The sequence below is a fragment of the Pyrus communis genome, chromosome 5 (assembly GCF_041283825.1).
Source record: "Pyrus communis isolate YQ-2024b chromosome 5, ASM4128382v1, whole genome shotgun sequence".
Classification (NCBI taxonomy): Eukaryota; Viridiplantae; Streptophyta; class Magnoliopsida; order Rosales; family Rosaceae; genus Pyrus; species Pyrus communis.
In genome coordinates this window covers 13052290-13074074 of record NC_142569.1, presented here as the reverse complement: position 1 = coordinate 13074074, position 21785 = coordinate 13052290, and the positions used below count along the sequence as shown (strand labels likewise).

Here is a 21785-nt window from a genome sequence, read left to right as displayed (position 1 = left end):
GTGAGAAGTAAAATAGGGTGTGAAGATAGCACACCACACCACAATAATAACTCGTTGAATATTATAGTCTTTGTAATCATTTAACATATTCACAACAGTTTTATATAAAATTTTACCAAATATTTAAAATATTGTTTTTTTTTTTTTTGTTAAAAGCATTTTTACAAAAACAAAAAATTTATTAAATATTCAACAACTTTATTTTACAACTATTTATTCTTACAGCACAACAAAAGTATTTTTTTCAAAAAACAGCAATACCAAACTAGTCTTTAGTGTTAGTGCTCGTGAAGGAAGAGTAACTCGATTAGCCTATTTCATCTTACATCTATCATATTATTAATTTAAATGGATAATCAGACGATTAAATAAACACATCCATTGATACAATTTCAAAATCTTGTAAGTATTTATAATGGGACAAAATTGACACCCAGCAATAATAATAAAAATTGACAGGTAACAACCCCAAGGGGTAGGTCGATGAGGGAGCAAAAGTTTAGAACTCACAACCTGAACCGTAGTTAACATTGCCGACTGTAAACCGTAGTTAACAATAAAATGAACGTTATTTAAATCCAAACCTTATCATTTACAAAACAAACACCCACACATCAATGGGAGATATCATAAAGCACAAATGAAGTTTACATACCGCCAAAAAAACATTAAGACTTGTATGTCATGGATCATGACAACCACATCCATTTATTTATCATTCACACATCTTTCTCAATCTACAATCGTCAAATCAAATAATGTAAATTAACAAAAATTGTGTGAATAGCACCATCCTATATCTTGTTTACTTAACCTCGACAATAATCTTTCCATTCGCGTGTCCATCTACACACCTAGCCCAAGCATCTTCAGCCTTGCTAAGAGGGTGCGTCGAGTCAATCACTGTCTTGAGCTTTCCTTCCTTCACCAACTTAACAAGATACTCCAAGTTCTCCGCCTTGGCATTCATAAGCAGTGGCACCAGCTGCTTCTTCGAGAATGTCAGTTTCTTCAGAGCAAAAGTAGCAAAAGCACTTGGACCAGGAGTGATGTCTATGACCTTCCCGTTGGCGCTCAAATTAGGCTAAAAAGTTGACCAGGGGATGCCGGTTGTGCAGTGGACCACAGCATCATATTTCCGACCAGATGGGCTAGTCAGAGCTGCTCCTTCTGGGGTCTTGTCGTCAAGAACCTCATCTGCCCCTAAGTGGCTGTAACATGCGTGTTACCGAGCTTTGCTAGTTGGACTGCATACTGACCCACGCCCCCAGAGGCAGCAGTAATCAATATGTTCTTTTGCTGGCCCCTTCCGTCCAGCTTGACCCCAGCAGCTTCCGTGAGACTTTGGTGAGCTATAATGCCAGCAACAGGTGAGCCTGCACCTTCAACTGCTGATACTTCAGGTGGCCTGGCTACTGTTAAGTTCTCACTAGCTGTAGCGTACTCAGCCAATCCACCTCCATTCTATCCATATGTAAGATGACAACAAAAATTGAGGCACAAATATAATCAATGAGTTCTAAATGGGAAACGTCTTATATGCACAATTAGCTCTTCAAGACAAAAGATTTTTCAGCGTGATCGGTATATGGGATAGTACATCATGTGTTATTATACAAATGATGTGATATGTGTGTTAAAAAGTTAATAACTTAAAAAATAACATTTCTCACCACTTGTATTAAAACACGTGATGTACCACTTGTATTTCCGTCACAATAAAAAATTTCTCCTTCAAGACGGGAAAAAGTAATCAAAGGAATCAGATGAACACTCACGGCATGGATCAGAAATGCCACAACTTTGTCCCCCGGTTTGAACTTTTGCACTCCTTGTCCAACCTCTACAACCTCTCCAGCCAGATCCGTAGCTGTTAATATCATTAGACAATGTTAACAACAAAAACCTACCAATCTAAAAACTCAAAGACATTGATAACTTAACACCAAACAACTCGCCTTTCAATGTAGAAATATCAGAAAAATCATTAAAAAGTCGACAGAAAAATCTCCCAAGATTACGAGAAATTTTTTGTTGTGACGGGAATACAGATGGTATACCTATAAGAAATGACTCTTGGATTTCTCATTTCTTAATGAATAAGAAATTACAATCAGTTTATATATACATGTGAGAAAATAGCTTAGTAACTAATTAAACCTGATTAACTAACTAATCTAGGATTAGTTACATGGACAGCTGTAACAAACTAGAAAGTAAAATACATCAGACTATACATGTGTTATAGGTGCCTTATTACACCCCCTCAAGCTGAACGGAGGAGGGCCGAGGCAAAGCTTGGAACGAAGAAGGTGAAACCGAGCTTTAGAAAGAGATTTGGTGTGGATATCAGCAAGCTGGGACTGAGTATTGAGATAGTGCACCTGAAGCAGCTTGGCAAGAACAAGTTCACGTATGTAATGATAATCAATTTCCACGTGTTTGGTACGAGCATGAAAGACGGGATTTGAGGCCAGAGAAATAGCAGAAACATTGTCACACCAAAGAGTAGGAATAGTAGTGAGAGGAAGAGCAACATCTCTGAAAATCTTACATATCCAGGTGAGTTCAGCTGCTGTGTGGGCAAGGGAGCGATATTCGGCCTCTGTAGAAGATCGAGCAACTGTATGTTGCTTCTTGGCGCTCCAACTAATCAAGTTGCGACCCAAAAATATACAATATCCACTGGTGGACCTGCGATCAAACACACAACCTGCCCAATCGGCATCAGAGTAAGCAGTAAGATGCAAGGGACCCTTCTTAAACCACATTCCTTGATCAAAGGTGCCTTTTAAGAACCGTAAGATCCGTTTAACTGCCTGAAAGTGGGAATCGCGTGGACAGTGAAGGAATTGACAGACTTGATTCACGGCAAAGGAAAGATCCGGGCGTGTCCAAGTGAGATACTGTAAAGCCCCAACGATAGACCTGTAGTCTTTAGGATCAGCCAAAGAATCACCAACATGATCAAACTTCTGAGATCCGAGAGGAGTAGAACAGGGCTTACAACCTGCCATGTTGGTCTTGACTAAGAGATCTAAAGCATATTTGCTTTGAGGCAGGAAAATACCCTCAGCAGATCTGTGAACTTCTAGGCCAAGAAAATAGTGCAAGGGACCCAAGTCCTTAACAGGAAATAAGGAACGAAGTTGCTGAATAAACTGTTGACACAGAGATGTATTGGGACCAGTCACGAGGATATCGTCCACATAGACAAGAACAAGGACAGGGGAAGGTTGAAGCTTCACAAACAGAGAGCAATCAGAGGTTGAGTTTGTAAAACCAAGAGAGATCAAAGCTTGAAACAGCCTGTCATACCATGCCCGAGGGGCTTGCTTTAAGCCATAGAGGGATTTGTGAAGTTTACAAACAGATGAGGGTTGTAAAGGATCAATGAAACCGGGGGGTTGCTGCATAAACACATCCTCTTGAAGATTGCCATGGAGAAAGGCATTGCTGATATCCAGTTGGTGTAAAAACCAATCATATTGCACTGCCAGTGTAAGAAGAATGCGAATAGTAACCGGTTTAGCAACCGGACTGAAAGTCTCCTGGAAATCAATACCCTCTTGTTGATGGAAGCCCTTAGCAACAAGACGGGCTTTGTACCGATCAATAGAACCATCAGGTTTCCGTTTGATCCGGAAAACCCATTTGCAGCCGACCAAGTTTTGATTGGGAGAGGAAGGGACAAGAGTCCAGGTGCCGGTGGATTGGAGGGCTTGAAATTCTTCAAGCATGGCTTTATGCCAGTGATCATACTTGGAGGCTTGCAAATAAGTAGTAGGCCCAAATGAACTAGGATCAATAGGGTGTTTGGTAGCTGCGAGCACTCGAGGCTTGAAGATTCCAGCTTTAGATCTGGTGAGCATGGGATGAGTGTTGGCTGGAACTGAAACTGTGGGAGATGGAGCAGGAGAGGGCTCGGGAGATGAAGAAGAAGTGGGAGGGGGCTGGGGAGAGGGAGATGGAGAGGCAGTAGATGGAGGAGGGGTGTCTCGAGGGCCGGAAGACAACATTGAAGAAGATGTGGTGGCAGGGAGGCTGGACTGAGGAAATGGTAGGGAGAACTCAGGTGACGGAGAGAGAGGGACAAAGGAAGAACTCTGTGAAGAACCATGGTGAAGAAAAGAGGAATCATGAAAAGGAAAATGATCTTCATTGAAGAGAACATGCCAGGAAATATAGACACGGTCAGAAGATACATCGAGACACCGATAACCTTTGTGTTGCAGGCTATAACCAAGAAACACACAAGGCTTGCTTTTTCCATCCAATTTGGATTGCAGATAAGGCTTGAGCCAAGGGTAGCAGCAGCAACCAAACACTTTTAACTTGGAATAATCAGGAGGCTTGTTAAAAAGAAGTTCCCATGGAGACTGAGAAGATCCAGAAATAGGCATGCGATTTATAAGATACAGGGCAGTAGAAAAGGCTTCGACCCAAAACTGGTGAGGAACTTTAGAAGCAACAAGAAGTGTCCGTGCAGTTTCAGTAAGATGTCGATGCTTGCGTTCCACACACCCATTTTGCTCAGGAGTGTGTGGACAACTAAATTGATGAGAAATACCATGTTGAAGCAAGAAAGAAGAGAAAGTAGAACCAGTGAACTCACCCCCTGAGTCTGTGCGAAAGATCTTGATTTTATTTCCAAGTAAGTTTTCAACATAAGCTTTGAACATTACAAAAGTAGAAAAGACTTCGGACTTGCGTTTTAAAGGAAACAGCCAACTGTATTTGCTATACTCATCCACAAAGAGAACATAGTACTGATAGCCACTAACACATGAAACTGGACAGGGACCCCAGACATCACCATGAATTAAGTGCAACCTATCTGAGACAGTAGTAGTACTAGAAGAAAATGGGAGCTTGTGATGTTTACCAATTGCACAGTCTGCACAAAAAAACTGAACAGAAGCGGAAGTATGAGGAACAAGCTTATTAGTACGTAAGATCCTTCTGAAAATAGCTGTGGAAGGATGACCAAGGCGTTTATGCCATTGTTGTAACGAAGCTTGAGTGCTAACAAGTGCAGAATAAGAAGCTTGAAAAGGCTGGCCTTGCAGAGGATAGAAGCCATCCCTAACTGGGCCGCGAAAAAGCATCTTCCCAGTGGAACGGTCCTTGATGACAGAACCATCAGAATCAAGGGTTAAAGAGCAATAATTGTCTCGAAGAAATTGATATGCAGAGAGGAAATTGAACTTCATCAGTGGCACATGAAGAACATTATGTAACCGAAAAGCAGCATGTGGTGTTTGGAGAATAGAAGAACCTGTATGGTGAATTGGCATACCTTGGCCATCACCAGCATAAACCTTGTCTTCACCAGAATACGGAATGGGAGAAGATATTGCAGAGATATCATTGGTGACATGCGCAGTAGCACCAGAGTCCAAAAGCCAGGTAGGCTGAGAAGAAGAAGCAGTAGTGGCACACATAGCAGCAAGCTTGGCAGGGGGAATCTTTCCAGCAAAAGCATGGTTCATCCGAGCATAGCAGTCAAGAGCCTCATGATCTGAAGAATTGCATATTTGACAGGGAGATCGATGGCCAGAAGAACGATTGAATCCACCAGAGTTGCGATTGAAATTACCAGAAGTATGATAAAAATAACCATTGCCAGGGCCAGAGTTGGGATAATTGCCACGATAGTGACCACGGCCTCGATTGTTTTTCTGAAAATTGCTTCGACCACGATTATTGCGCTGGAAATTATTGCGATTGCTATATGTGGAATGTTGAGGAGCATATGCCTGTGAGGGAGGAGGCGTAGGTAAAAGACCTTGCTGGAGAGATGAAGTGTGAGCAGCAAAGGCTTGAAACGGTTCAGTGAGAGACGAGGACGGAGCTTTCTTCTTCCGATGCATGAAAAGCTCTTTGTTCAGAAGTAATCCATGAAGTTCATCTAAGGAAGTAGATGAAATTCAAAGCAGAATCGAATCAATGAAAGATTCGTAATCATCAGAGAGTCCATTTAGGGTAACAGGGATGAGATCTGGTTCCGACACCGATGCACCAGCAGCCATAAGAGCATCAGAGATGCTTTTGATACGTTGCAGATAATCAGAAATTGACAAATCTCCTTTCTGAACCGCATGAAGACGCGATCGGAGCTGGTGAATGTGCGCCGCCGAGACTCCGCCAAAACGTTGTTCCAGAATCTGCCATAATTCGCGAGACGAGGTGACGCCAACAGTGAATGGAATAAGATCTTCAGAGAGAGTGGAGTTCAGCCAGATGAGGATATTTTGATCCTTTTCAAACCAGATCTCGAAATCAGGGTTAGGAACTGCAGTACTTGTACCAGATTGATTGAGAAGAAAAGGCGGTGGACAAGTCTCCGAGCCATCGATGATACCTGTAAGCTTGTAACGCCGGAAAATTGGAGCAAAAAGAGCCTTCCAGACGAGATAATTGTCCTTCTTAAGCTTTGTAGGAACCATACAACTGATGTTTTGGATGGAAATTGAAGAAATCGAAGAATTAGGGTTTATTGGAGTGGGATTTGAGGAAAGAGGAGAGGGATTCTGAGCAAAAACTTCTGGATTTGCAGGCGAAGAAGTAGAAGACGCCATTGTCGATCAAGATTATGCAAAGAAAGACAAGATTTGTGAGGAGAAGGCAAAGATTGTAGAGGAAGCTAGGATCGGTGCGTGAGCAGAGAGGCAAGTGATACCATATAAGAAATGACTCTTGGATTTCTCATTTCTTAATGAATAAGAAATTACAATCAGTTTATATATACATGTGAGAAAATAGCTTAGTAACTAATTAAACCTGATTAACTAACTAATCTAGGATTAGTTACATGGACAGCTGTAACAAACTAGAAAGTAAAATACATCAGACTATACATGTGCTATAGGTGCCTTATTAATACCACGTGTTTTTATGTAAGTGATGAGAAATTTTATTTTTTAAATTATTAACTTTTTAACACACATATTCCACTATTTATATAACGACACGTAATATACCACTTCATATGCCTATCACATTGGAAAATCTCTCCATGATTACAAATATGATAAAGTGTAACTGAGAAGTTTCATTGAAAACACGAAATGATCTGTAAACCATTATGCTTACTTTACAATATCCACTTTTTAAAAAGCGTCTCTTCGGCACGCCTAGTTTTAAAATGATGGAGTAACCAATCACACCCAGTACCTTGTACCTTGCTTGTACAACAATTGGCATGTTGCAGCTTATAACACCAGCTGAATGTTGTCAAAGTACCTCAAACGTTAAGTAGCGCGGTGCAGGAAACATATCGAAAAGCGAGTAGACTACACACATCAGTGGAATTACCAAACACTAATGACAAGCACTGCACTGCAATGTTAAGTGCACAAACACGTCGTAAAAGGAGGGGAACAACTAGAAAGCGGGTTCTTTTGGTGAAAAGGGGGCCTAGCCCAAACAAACTTCTACAAATCCATGACTGGTAAGGCCAACGAAATCATCTTCCAACATACTATCGAATCTACTCGAAGGCTCACGAAGAGGATGATCGATCATTCTAAAAAGAAAGGCCTTGTTTTGTGTCAAGCATTGGACTGTAAGAGATCACACTTGACTCTATGAATGTTGAATGAAAAATTGGATGCCGGCTTTTGAATGTTGTCTAAGTTGAAGGTAGATGATTGTTTTGTCATAGAGGATTAAGTTATCCTTTCTATCCCCACAGAAATGGTAAGATTAAGTCTCCTCCATGACTAATCCTCCTTTTAACTTCAACAGTTCAACTTAGACAACACTTAATTTTTCATTGACGTACATTGAATCCAGTAAGTTGTCCATTACAACCCAATCCTAGACATCACCAATACGGTCAACTTAATCTGACTTTATAACAACAAACAGAGCATTTAAAATTTATTCATTTTTTTAGGTGCTATGAATTGGACTGTCAAATATCTTTTTACTCGGTATATCACAGGCACAGAATTACTGCTGGGAAATTCTTGTAAGAAAAAGTAACTCACAAGCACAGATTGATTGTAACTTGTAACAAAAAGTATGTAGTGAAATTCTTGCAAGCAAAAACATCAGAATTATTTACCAGGTGTGTGAGGAATTTTTCGGGTTATAAGGGCCGAAACATGCCTTTCCGAATTTTCCAATCACCTGGGTTTTATAGCACCTGCGTGCAGTTTCAACAAAACCTCTCCTTTCTTCGGAGAGGGAGTCGGAACCTCCGCATGCTGCAAAAAAAACAAATTAACATGAATAAAATACACATAAATTCCACAAGCAGGTTCTTTAGATATAAGTTCTTGAAACTCTTATTTTTCAAACAAAAACCCATCTATTTTTAAACATTCAAATTCAACCCAAATTTCAAATAGACTGCTATGTCGACAAATGTATAACCAACTATTACAACACCTTTATAACTTATGCCACAAAATCCTAATTTGGTTAATAAATGTTATTATTCATCCTAATTATGATGAGCAATTAAATCCATATGGATATTTTACATCTCTTGTATCATAAATATTAGTAACATATATAATTTAATGGATCAGGATCCTCTCCTGAGCTTCCTGAGCAAATCACACGGCCTTTTGGATTAAAATCCAACGGCTACAATTATTATAACTTTTAGAAGAGTCCCCTGTTTGTAGCCGTTGGATTTTGATCCAACGGCCCGTGTGATTTGCTCAAGAAGCTCAACCTCCTAAGCTCATGAGAGGATCCTGATGCTAATGTAATTTACCATATTAAAAAAATAGACATATCTCGTAGGAAAAAAAAAATGAGTTTTAACGAAAAACTCGCAGTACTATTCACTTTAACGAAAAACTACATTTTTACACAAAAAGTCAAACCTGATATTATTCACTTTATCCTTTATTTTGTCCTTATCGTTAAAACTTAAAGTTTTTTAGACATTTACATTAGTTTTTCTAAAAAAAATTGTTTGAATCATGAAATTACCTCCCTATAAATTAATTTACCTACTTATAAAATATTTATACTAATTTACATACCTTTAAATTAATTTACCTATTCCAATAAAAATTAGTGATATAGATAATGTTTCAATGTTGTAGGTTTGTGCTTGTAGGCAATTAAATAAACTCGTAATCTAATGCACATAAATCATGTAGGTAAATTAGACTATTTTGGAAGTAAATTAGACTCTTGAAATTCGGTTTGATGTAACAGGTTTTGTAGGTAAAAATTGCACGGAACATAGAGCTTTTGTTTTGTGCATTAGGGATTGGAGTATATGTGCAAGAGCTGAAGCTGTTTTAGGTTTATTGTTGTGTTGGTTGGTGAATTAACTTGTATATTTAATGCACAAAATCATGAAATTAGTAATTATTTTTCAATCGACACCTTATAACAAGTAACTGATCCAAAATTTTGAAAGTTAATACATTGGATATACAATGAATGGCATGAAATATTTTGTAAAATAAATATAATTAATTAAATGGATATAACAAGTAACTGATCCAAAAATTCAATCCAAGTTTTAATAGGGTAGTTTAGGCATTCGGAAAATACACAATTTGAAAGGTCAAACTTAATTAAAGAATTTACTTAGTTGGAGCATAGTGCATGAGCTTTAATCAAGATAACAAAAGGGAATAGGTTTTAGTTAAAGAAAATATATTTTCAAAGAGTAATGTCAAATTTACAAAATAATAAAAGGAGAAATGTAGGAGATGAAGAAAGAAAATAGAGAACTTTTTAAAGCAAAAGTTCCTCCTCCATCTCCATAGCTGTCGTACTAAACCACTTGCATAAGCTTTTGACATCGGAGAATGATTCTCTTCCTTCTTAATCTCTATTTCCTTCATACTTGAACGATTACCATTAAACTATGTCAATATTTCATATTAATATTTTTATACAAAAAACAATATATAAGAAAAGAGAAAGGAAGAGAAAGAAAATAGAAGAAAAGCGAATCTTACTCCTTAACACCATGTTGTCGTACCTTACTGAGTCGGAAGAGACAGACGAGTAGATTCATATTTGTAGAGAGAGACAGAGATAGAGTCGCTTTATTCTTGCCGGATGGATTTTTGACGTATTATCTACCGCACACACGTGGAGTTACTTTGGTTGCCAAGTGTTGAATTAGGAAAACGCTGGAAATAACCCTCTAATTTTATTTGGCTTTATTCCATCACAATTTTTAGTGTATATCGTTATATCAAATAAAAATGTAATTTTCACCATTTATTTGTATTATTATGTATATTATCTTCTTAATAGAGATCAGAATCATAAGTGTTGGTATGTTCTACCTCTATTAAGAGCACTTCAACTCTTACAAAGTTCTTTGGGCAATAGGCAATTCAATCCCCAAGTGAATAGTAACTGCGTCCAAGTGCATCTCCATCTTAACTAAATAGGCAGGGCGTTGGTATTAAAATATTATTATCATTAAAATAATAAAAAATTATTTTTAATTTCGGATAGCAATAAAATATTAGTTGAAAATATTTATGAATATTGAAATGTTGTGTAAGATGAAAGAACATGATTAGGTATTTACAGAAAAAAAAAATATTTTTTTTCTATTGTTAATTAATTTTTAAATTTTGTTTGTATTTTTAACAAATTTTTATAATCTTTTGCATTTTTAATTAGTTTTTCTAACTTTTTTATTGAATTTTTTTTTTTTTAAATTGACTATGGCAGATGTCACGCTCATGCAACCTTGCCTCACATGGCCTAGGGGTTGGGCCAGTTGATTTTGGCCTGGTGAGCAACTAGGCTTCCTCGAGCCCAGTGGATTGGAATGGGCAGGAAGAGTTTTAGAGGGAGGGGATTTAATCCACTATCTCATAGGGAATTTGAAAGGGTGGAATTGTTCTAAGAGATGGTACAAATAGATGGTAAGTGTAATGCTCACAAGTATGTGTACTATTATGGGATGCCTTAATTATATTTACGACCAAGAGTAGTATTATATTGACTAGAATTATCGAAATACCGTAGCATGATTATACAGTCATACTTATGTTACTGCTCATCATACATGCTTACACTAACGTTTATTCACCTGAGGCCAGAGCCAGTCTTTACGTGTATGTTCACATCGAATTGAATTCGCTTACGTTGGATCTATTGTAGGTGAAGTAACATGTCCTAGATTGCTATGGGCAATTAGGACTCGTATGTGATGCATATAAGGCCAATTTGCACGTGATTGTAGTACTAGAGCTTAAATCGGTATTACATCCAATCTTATTTATGTCAGAATATCTCTGCATAAACTTGTGTGTTAGCATATGTTGATCAGTACCGGATGTTATATGTTTTATATGCGAAGTATTGTGAATTATTGCATTCTTGGGGTATTACTGTTTATGGTAAGTGTTTTCATACTATGCGTAGTATGATATTTGTAAACTATACTTGTTTTACGGCAAAGGTTAATATGTTTTCGAAAAGGTTTTACAAAGTTTTATTTTTAGGCCCACTCACTCCTATTTTTCGCCCCTCCAGGATTTAGTAGCAAAGTTTTTGTATCGACAAGGATTCTTGGCAAATGTTGATATTCCAGATTACTTTCGATGGTATAATTCTTATTTTATTTTTACTGTATTTTACTTATGCTCTGACATCATGTGTGAAATGGATTCAATTCCACGTACACGCGCACTCTTGCATTTAGTCACTTCTAGGTTTAAATTTACTCACATTTTCCACGTCAATACACTTTTTATTCGTTACCTTCCTGATATCGACCAACATAGCTTGATTAGAGTCCAGGTGGACATTCCTGGTCGGGGTGTGTCAAAAATAAGTTTGTTCTCATTTATTTTGTATAAATAAATAAATAAATCATTTTTTAATTTAAAATGTACCCATTCATGTTATTTTTCAATTTTTTTATTGAATGTACCCATTCTTAAATATATCAAATTGTTATATGTAAAGTATACCATTTGTTTAGATGTAAAATAAATCCATTTTACGTAAAATTCATAAAAAAAAAAATTCTAACCCATTTTTAAAATTATATGGGTACATTTCTCTGGTTGATTTAAGAATGTATACATGTCAAGTTTATTCGAATAAATTTACTAATATAATTAAGCCTAATTTATATTATTATTTTTTTGGTTTTGTGAATGTACCCATTTTTCTGGTTTGACGAATCTTCCAAACGGTTTATGGCACGATAATGTTTTGGTTAATTTATAAATATGCCATGTCGATATATATATATATATGTATATATATATATATAAATATATAAGGGAAGAGATTTTCATTTTATTATAAAAATAGAGATCAATTGTGGGATCTACACCACGTCGAACCTTAACAATTTGAAACATTTATTTTTCAAGTTGCACCTCATAGATTATCCTTACAAAATATTAGCCAAATCAGAAATATTTAAAACATCTAATTGGGTTAAAAAAATTAACGAATATTTTGTTATATAAAAACCAATAAAATTTTATCTTGAAAATTACAAAATAAACAATTTGAATTGTTGAAGTTTGATGTAGATTGTACTTCACACCTAAGTTTTATTTAAATTCTCATTAATAAAATAATGACCAACATGGAAATACGTGCTTTATTAATGTCAAGGCTTTAATAAAAAGCTAAAAACTAATAATTTTTTTTTTTTTTGAACAAATGATACTACCTATATTAAATGAATGAGAAGTTAACTAAGTTTTATACTGAGTTAGCTAATATAATGTAGTTCAAATTCGTTTTTAACGAGAATTGAACTTAAAAAACCTCTGATTTACAAGTGAAGAATAACCAATAAACTTTCAGTAAAAAAATTTGGTAGCTAGAAACTGCATTCAAAGTCTTGTTTTTTTTATTTTTAGTCTTTATTAATTTAACAATTGAGATTTGTTCTTTGTTATTTTTATTAATTTTCTTTAGTTTTTTATAATTAAAAATTAAAAAGTAATCGAGGACAATAAAGCGCGTAACCAATGAATAAGCCGCGGGACCACCTGGACCACCATCCTTCCCCACCACCACAACAAAGCATTTTCTATTTCTCATTTTTAATTATATTAACGAAACCCAATAAAAAATTTATACTAACGAACCGATAAAATCATTAGAGCAAATAATTTATAATATTTCGGATTTTAATAACAATTTTTGCTTGGTTTCTTCTGCCTTTGCTTCTTATGCGGAATCCTTCTCCCTCTCATGGCTTCACCAGCAATCCAAATTTTCTCTCTCTCTCTCAAGTTTCCTCTCCTCTCAAACGAAATTTTCTCTCTGAAAAATTCCCTCTTTGTTTTCCCTGGAAAACTGTTTGTGCATTGTTGATCTGTTTACCTTCCTAATTGTTTCTCTGGTTATCTCAATTATTAGCTTCAATTGTAAATTTGTAAGTTCATCCTTCAATTTTTCTTGTATTATGTTGAGCACTTTTATGAATTTTTGGATTGTTTTTAGCTGTCTGCAACTTGAAATACACGAGGTTTTCATTTTTGGGCTCTGTTTGGTTCTTAAGAAAATCAGGAAAAGCAAAAGAAAGAAAATTTAATTCTGGGTTTCTAGTTTTTGTTAGTTTTGGTACCAATATATAGTCTAACCATGGTTGAATTGGTGGAGTTGATTGTTGGGTTTTAATCAAATAGTACAAATTATATGGTGATATTGTAAAGTTTGAATCTTTTTAGTGTATTTGGATTGCTTGTCTAGTTTGAGTTTGTTGTTTCATGTTTAGGATTTGAATTGATGGGATGGGATATGGATTTAATAGATTTGTTGTGTACGAAAATTTCGTTGTTTGATCTTTTGAACAAGGTATGGGATGGGGAAGGGCTACAAAATTTTGGCTTGTAGAGTTCATTGTAACATTGAAATAACGAAAGGAAAAGGCTTTGATCTTGCGATTCTAACGAATTTAGTATTATTGTAGGGCGCAATGTTTTAACTTGGGAAACCAAAATGTTGTATGTTTTTTTATTCGGGTTCTGTTTTTCTTTCTGTGTGCTTTTTTTTGTGTTGGCCAAGAAGGCAAACAGTGATTTGTAGGCTTGTAGCTATTAAAAGACATGATCTTTGTTTGATGTTGAATGGTTGGGTTTATTAATTTGACTTCTGACTTTGCCATCTACTGCAGCTCAATTGCCCCGGTTTTTGATACGAGGCTATAAGTTAGTGGGTGTAAAGAAAATGGATTAGCCGAGTTTAATGCTTGGTCCCTGGAGTTCACGTGGAGGGTTGCAAAATGTTGATAAACTTCTTCCCGACTGTTAACCGCTCCTACAATGACAAGTGGATGCTTGATGAAGCCAAATGCTGGATGCTAGACTTAAGCACTATACAATGCCTACAAGCCAGTGATCAAAACCGTGTTGTCAGCGAAGACACCTCTTTTTGGAGATTGTTTAAATTCCACTGAACGATTGTTGGACTGTATACTGTTCACACATAAAAAATGGAAAGGTTAGTTGCTTTCTAATGCTTTGAATTGTTTAAAACCAATAGGTTTTCATTTTTTTTTAATTCTTATTTTTTTTTTTGTTTACTTGAATTCTTTTCCCAGATATAAAATTTTGGAAGAGCTTGGTGATGGCACTTGTGGTTGTGTATATAAGGCTCGTGATTTGAGAACAAAGGAGATTGTATGGTTCTCCTTACTAAAGAAATGACTAATTCTCCTAAGATTTGTTTGATCTTGACCTGTGAATTTATTTGTTTTTGCAATTAACCCCTGTGAACTTTTGGTGATATGCTTTTGATTTTATCAATCTTGTGGTTTATACAAATATTGAGGGAGAACACGGACTCAATATTAATTCTTGTCTCTAGTATTGTAACATGAATGAATTAGTTAAGAGTATAGAGTAGGCATTTATACGAAAACGATATCCTTCCTGGTATTACTTAACCTTTCTGACCTCAGGTTGCTGTCAAGAAGATGAAGAGGAAGTTCTATTTCTGGGAGGAATACTGGAGGTTACGAGAGATTAAGGTATGTCCCACAGTAACTTTAACAGTTCAATATTGTTGTGCCATACGCATCAATATGAGCTTTTACATTTTGCATATTGCTAAATGAAATAGATAATGCTATCTGGTTGTTTCCATTGATTCAAGTCAAAATCTTTTTTCCCAGGTACTTCGTAAACTAAATCATCCCAATATCATAAAGTTAAAGGAGGTTGTCAGGGAAAACAATGAGGTGTTCCTCATTTTTGAATATATGGTGAGGGACCTTTTGCCTTCTCATTTAGTTTTGTTTACGTTATAACTTATATATCATATAAAATGATATCATCCTCTTAATTTGAAAGTTGATGAATGCCAGTTGGTCAAGTTAATCTCATTATGTAAGATGTGTTTGATTCCAAATTTCATGTTTCCAGAACTATAATTTGTACCAAATAATGAAAGAACAAAGAAGACCCTTTTCAGAGGATGAGATTCGTAGCTTTATGTCTCAACTGCTGCATGGACTTAGTCACCTTCATAAAAGTGGATATTTTCACCGAGATCTAAAGCCAGGTAAATTATGTTTGGCAACATTGTGTTTTCTTGCATCTCTATATTTTTGTTAAGAAATTAATCGAACATGATTTTCCCTTGAAGAGAATTTGCTGGTGACAAATGACGTTCTTAAAATTGCTGATTTTGGCTTGGCTCGAGAAGTATCATCGATGCCTCCTTACACTGAATATGTTTCCACACGCTGGTGAGTTAGTCATCTTCAGTCATCTTATCTTGTTTTTCGCATTTGTGAATGTATGGTTTTCTGGAGAGGGGGGTTAATGTCGAGTCGTGTTATCTTATTGTGTGCATAAATGTCTTTGCATGCACTCTGATCTTTTACATTTTACGGTGCTTTGCATGCACTCTGATCTTTTACATTTTACGGTGCTTGTTTGGCATCCTAGGTATCGAGCACCAGAAGTCTTGTTGCAGTCCAAACTATACACTCCTGCAGTTGGTAAGCATGGTCTTTATTACTTCTTCATTGAACAGCTCCTCGCCCAGAAGTTCTGTAATTTCTGTGTTGAAAAAGTTTCAACTGAGGTTTATACTGGTTTTGTATATCTATGATTAGGCTGCATGAGATTTTTCTATATCAAGCTTTAGATCAATTATCTCTCTGTGCTTCTTTGAGTGGCGATTAACAAATGAAAACATATGCAGACATGTGGGCAGCTGGCGCAATCCTAGCTGAGCTTTTCACTTCATCCCCTATTTTCCCTGGTGAAAGGTGATTATATCATTCTATATTTATTGTTTTTGGTCTTGGTGAGAAAAATGTGCATAAAAATGATTCTTTTGCAGTTACCTCTACGTAGTCCATTTATTTTACCTGTCATACCGCACAAAAAAAAATAAGTGCACTATAGATGTGTGCTAAGTTTTCCTTCTTTAATATGAAGATATGTTGGAGAACTTCTTTACATCTTACAAATCTAGTTTCTTCAATGGACAGTGAGATAGATCAATTCTTCAAGATCTGCTGTGTGCTTGGTACACCAGACTTGACTGTCTTTCCTGAAGGGACAAATGCCTCTCGATTATATAGCTTTATCAATTATGAAAAGGTAAGCTTTTGCATCGATCTGTTTACTATCAATTCATATTGCTTGGCTTTCACTCACTATTTCATTCTTTTTAATAGATCTTGCCTGCTAACCTCTGCGATATCATTCCAAATGCAAGTCCAGAAGCAATTGATTTGATCTCGGTAAGAGTTGTTTATACAGTTCTCTTTCATCAGTAATTCCTGACAATATTTGTTAAATGCTTTAATATCTTGATTTCTTGATTGTCGGCAGCAACTATGTTCATGGGATTCCTCAAGGAGGCCAACCGCCGATGAATCATTACAACATCCTTTTTTCCAGGTAAGATGTGTTCTCAAGTTTTCTTCTCTTCTTCGCTGTTGTTCTATTTTGCTATGTTATAAATTTGATCAGCTTACTAACATAAGATGGATAGGTGGGCTGGATTCCTCGTTCACTTCCTGATTCACTTGACCTGAAGCTGAGTAACATGGGTAAGGTTCCGTTTCCCCATTCTTTCATGCGTACCTAGCTCCCTTATTAGTATCCTTTAGTTTTTTTCTTTTTTCTTTTATCTTCATTTTCATGTATGATTCTTCTCCATTATTTCACAGGGGCAAAGCCAACACTCGAGTTGAAATTATCGGACTTTGGTGCTGAGCCTGAGGACTGCTTTCTTGGCTTGACATTGGCTGTGAAACCCAGTGTTCCAGACTTCGGTAATTATGTTTATTCCTGTGGAGTTAGTTTGTAAGGCATGGATAGGGATGGCAATGGGAAAAATAAAACAAACTTTTGGACAAAATTTTTGTTTTATTGCAATGTTTGCAATGTGTCTTGTGTGCCTTGCATGCTTGGGCTCATTCCTAAGTGTAGTAGCTTATGTTTTAGCTTTTTTCTCATCCAGTTAGGTTCAGGGTGGCGTTCTTGGTCCATAACCTAATTTACTTCCACTTCTGCTTTAGCACTAGTCGACCACTCAAAGTTTAAGACAGGCCTTGTGTATTAGGAATTGCTAATAGCAAGTCTGGATGGACTGTTGAAGTGAAAGTATTTCAACCTCCCCATGCTTCCGCTTCATTTACTTAGTACATTCTTTTGTCTCCCATGCATCATTATTTAGACATCAGGATATGGAATTTCAAGTTTAAATGGTGTCATTTCTGTTTGACTGGAGATAATTCCCTTTTTCTCCTTTTTATTTTGTAGCTGGAGTATTGATTATTCCACGGAGTTCAGCTGAATCATAAGTTAATATTTCAAGGATCTATCTTTAATTTTTTGAGCAAATTCAAGGATCTATCTGAGCAGTCATATTTTATGGGAAATTTTTAGACTTTCCCTCCTTTTTGTAAATTCTTTATATTTTGGTTTCACCTCATATTTATATCTTTTCTGGAGGGCTATATTCATCTCACTGTGTATTGTAATTGTTCCCTGCAGATGTGGTCCATGATGTATCTAATCATATGAAAGACGTGAGTGCATGGGCTTCTTTTGGGAATGTTTTTGTGGAATCTTGTAGCATTAGAACCCAAATGCTGCTTAATTTACCGTTGTTTTGAATTATGTTTGTTTCATTTTGCAGGATGCATTATGCTCTGGTTTGGAAGATCGTCCTGGACGATCTGGTAATTCTTTGGATCTTTCTTTAATATCATCGTTTCAGATTAGAAGGCTTGCCTTAATTAGGGAGAGAAATGTGGATTAAGACAAGAAAAAACTATTTGCCTTCTCTTCTTAGCTTCTCTTTTCTTGAAACTGATGTGTCGTTGCAACTGTTCTCCAGTATTTTGGTCTCTGATGCCCCCCGACCAACGTGGAATTTGTGCCCCAGTAGAGCCTTCCTTTTCTTTATCATTCAGGTCAGTTCGCATGTCCGTATAGTAATATTGTTTATCTGCTCATTGTGTAAACGGTCTACGTGGTGATAATGTGCAAAATTTTGTTTCCCTTCTGCTTTAATAATATGGCTTGTTGACCATATCTCTCTTATGGGGTTATTGATATGATGGTACTTCCAATACACCAAGAAGCTGTAGATAATGATATATAGTTGTCTTGAGGTTGACTTTTCGCAGAACTGAGTTTTATCCATATTGTTCTGGACTAACATGATGTCTGTTATTCCCCATGCCTTTCTTGCAGTTCAATTCAACATCCATCCGTCAGAGTTCCACAATCGGCTGGTTTCTCCATCCCATCCTTGCAGCCGAACATCTTAGATGGTCGATTTTTGACTGTGTCTCCTCCCTTCCCACAAAGCCATTGCCTTTAAGTGAGATGATCTAATAAACTGCTATTGGAATGAAACGCGGGCTGTAATTTATTACACATGTTAATATAGAGTTGCATTGAGCACTGTCATACAGTCTGCCATTGTATCATGAACATGTAGAGTGTATTCAGAATATTCTTACTCGAATTCTTCAATATTGTAAAGCCAATCGACATTGTACCATGACACCTTAATTCGTGCATCATTGAAGCTCAAACAGTGTTACAAATCGACGTTTTTCGACTACTTTTAACGGATGCAACCGCACACTGTTTAATTGACCAAACAAAGTAACTCACTTCTTTCACCGACGAGCGGAGCGAGCGGGCGACTCAAACTTGGGATCTCTTCCTGCACAAGTGTTTTGTTTTAATGCAGGCAGCAGGTGTTGTGGATTTTGGTGGTGCGATTGAGGGGAATGTGGCATGTTTAATTGAAGCGGACAGACGTTCAGATTGCGACAGGGAATGGATAGTGGCAATGGAGACGTTGGAGAGGGAATGACAAAGCAAAGCAAGAACAAGACAAAGACAAAGGTGACGCCGCTGAAATTGCTTGGCGTAAACGCTGCAAATGGGCGGCAACCACACGTGCTTTTGTTCGCAAATGCATCGCATCTGAAGGGTAATGGCCGGTTTGGTTCAGTTTGGCTCGATTGTGAGTTCGAGTTTTTGTGAACCGGCCAAAACCAAATTAGATTAACCATTTATACATTATTCCTCTCATTAGCTAGTACTCTTTCGTTAAAATCGAAATGAAACAAAAACATTTACTGTAATTGGTCTGGTCACGATTTTAATACAAGACTGGTACAATTTATATATGTCTACGGCCTTTTAGTAGTTTGAGTGAGTGTAATACTTACATATAGAAATCACGCACTTTGAGTTTGATACATATAACTACTATTATACTAGTATGAGTTCAAAATATTGACATCACATTCAAATTTTCCCGCTTAATAGAAGAGTGTGGTTCCAATATGAGTTAAGTATATTAGTATCCACTCACTTTTTTCGACCTATTGACCACCCTTTCCTTCAAACCAACTAACTAGAAGCCGACATAAAGATAGAAAAAGGATCAAGAACAGCTTAAAAACCACAAATGCCAAAACTCTATTAACATGTAGATTATTAGATCAACAATAGTATTATTCTTACCAATTATTTGTACGAATTTTCTAATAAAGATGAGATCTGCATGTGTCTATTGCCACCTGGTCCTTTCCTCTGCCCTTTTTAGGGGATTTGAGAGACTCAAAGAACATTCGGAGAAAGAGGAGAGGAGAGAGAGAGAACCCTCCTCCTCATAGCACATCGCATCCAACAATTAGAAGATCTAAAACTATAAAGCCCAAATTACACAAGAACACCCCTTTTTATTTCATGCATACTCTCTTAATTTGTGGTCGTCGAATTGACTTAATTAAAGAAAATCAAAGGATATAAATTAATAAGAAGAGTATGAGAAGTAAAAATAGATGTATGGATAAACACAAATACACTCTCATACAAAAGATAGAGGTAGACGCATTTACATACATATACAGAGAGAGGGAGAGAGAGAGACTCAGATAAATTCCTCTTTTCTTTTCTCTCTTTTTTCAATGAGATCTTCATATTCTTCTCCAACAATGTTTGCTTTGTAAAATCCAATTATCTGTGTTTTCTCATCCATTTTGTGAAATTTTCTTTCTTTTTCTCTTCCTGGAAACATAAAATCAAAACCCTTAATCCCAAGTAGACCTGACAATTTTTTACACGACTCGTTAACATGATATGTAAATGAAACGAAAATAACAGGTTTCGGGTCAACATGATAACTAATTAGGTCTCTATCAGGTCACATGAGAAGAACCTATTAATAACTGGTCCTTAACAGGTTTACACGAATGTAACACACGAGTAACCCGATTCGACACATTAAGAAAAAGTTAATTTGATGGTTTTATGTTTCTAAACTACTAAAAAAACTTACTATATAATACAATAGCCATGGTGTATATGTATATATTGTATATTAAATATGTATTATTGTATTATTATTCTATATAAAATTAAAAAATTTAAGTTTTATTTATTTTTATAGTATACTATAGGCAAAGAGTGAGATTTAAAAAATTATAAAACACATTAAAAATAAAAATAGCAAGTAAATAAAAAAATACCAAACACATTACAAAATTATAATAATTAATTTACAAGTGCAAAAAATGTGAAAAAAAAAATATATATGCAGACGCTCGTGATAACATTCTCTAGCTTTGAGTTTGGGTATATCGTCGTTTGAATTTTTAAAACCATACAAACCCTCGTGAATAGTATTTTTTAAAGGAGTTCAAAATAAATAAAATCATGATCATTAATGTACAAGTCTGAAAAATGTGAAAACATATATAAACGTGTAAGGTTCCTCAATTTATTTTGCATATCCATGAACATTTGATATTTTGTAGTAATGTACTAATGTTTTTTTATTAGGCTCTATTTTTGGAGTATGTAATACTTGAAAGACAAATGTTTTATTTTTATGTTTTGAAGTAATATATATGTGACAATATAATATGCGTATACTAATTTAGTATTATATTTTTCATTTTTTGTTTGTCAAATTATGTTTTTCATGTTCATTATTTATTGATTTAAAATATATCTTCTTTAATTGGTAACGGGTTGGGTCATATTACCTGATAATATTAACGGGTCAATTTTGGATCGGGCCATATTATCCATTTACTTTAACAGGTGTTATATAACACAACTCGTTAAAATATCAAATATGTCACGAAAGCGACACGAACACAAAAAACACGATACGAATGACAAATCTAATCCCAAGTCTTCAACTTTAATTTTTGCTTGTTTGGTGGGATTTTATTATTTCATTTAATTACATCGGTTTTCACGTAAATTGGGATTGAATTTCTTGAAATTGGTCAATATTGGCAATTGGGTTTTGTTTTGTTTTTTTATTTTTTTATTTTTTTATCAAATGATAAATTTGTT

The 21785-nt window shown here is 35.9% G+C and overlaps 1 protein-coding gene and 1 pseudogene across 4 annotated transcripts; one reads left to right on the top strand and one right to left on the bottom strand.

Annotated features, from left to right (window-relative positions):
- Positions 1 to 582: 582 nt before the first annotated feature.
- LOC137724795 (quinone-oxidoreductase homolog, chloroplastic-like) lies at positions 583 to 10000 on the bottom strand (annotated as a pseudogene).
- A 3018-nt stretch (positions 10001 to 13018) lies between these two features.
- On the top strand, positions 13019 to 18965 carry LOC137725180 (serine/threonine-protein kinase MHK). Of its 4 annotated transcripts, XR_011067472.2 has the most exons (19): positions 13029 to 13357; positions 14099 to 14424; positions 14525 to 14603; positions 14885 to 14953; positions 15098 to 15187; positions 15348 to 15486; positions 15571 to 15673; positions 15876 to 15928; positions 16135 to 16201; positions 16427 to 16538; positions 16616 to 16681; positions 16773 to 16841; positions 16936 to 16993; positions 17114 to 17218; positions 17709 to 17749; positions 17943 to 17977; positions 18088 to 18130; positions 18289 to 18364; positions 18648 to 18965. XR_011067472.2 is itself a non-coding variant. In XM_068463778.2 (18 exons), exons 2-18 carry the CDS (start codon positions 14417 to 14419, stop codon positions 18775 to 18777), a joined length of 1302 nt encoding a protein of 433 aa, XP_068319879.1. In that variant the 5' UTR covers positions 13019 to 13357; positions 14099 to 14416; the 3' UTR covers positions 18778 to 18965. The 4 variants fall into 4 exon arrangements, 3 of the variants coding, with proteins under 3 accessions (XP_068319879.1, XP_088550557.1, XP_088550558.1); XM_068463778.2 differs by lacking the exon at positions 17709 to 17749 and having other exon boundaries at positions 13019 to 13357; XM_088694431.1 differs by lacking the exon at positions 17709 to 17749 and having other exon boundaries at positions 18340 to 18364.
- Positions 18966 to 21785: the final 2820 nt, after the last annotated feature.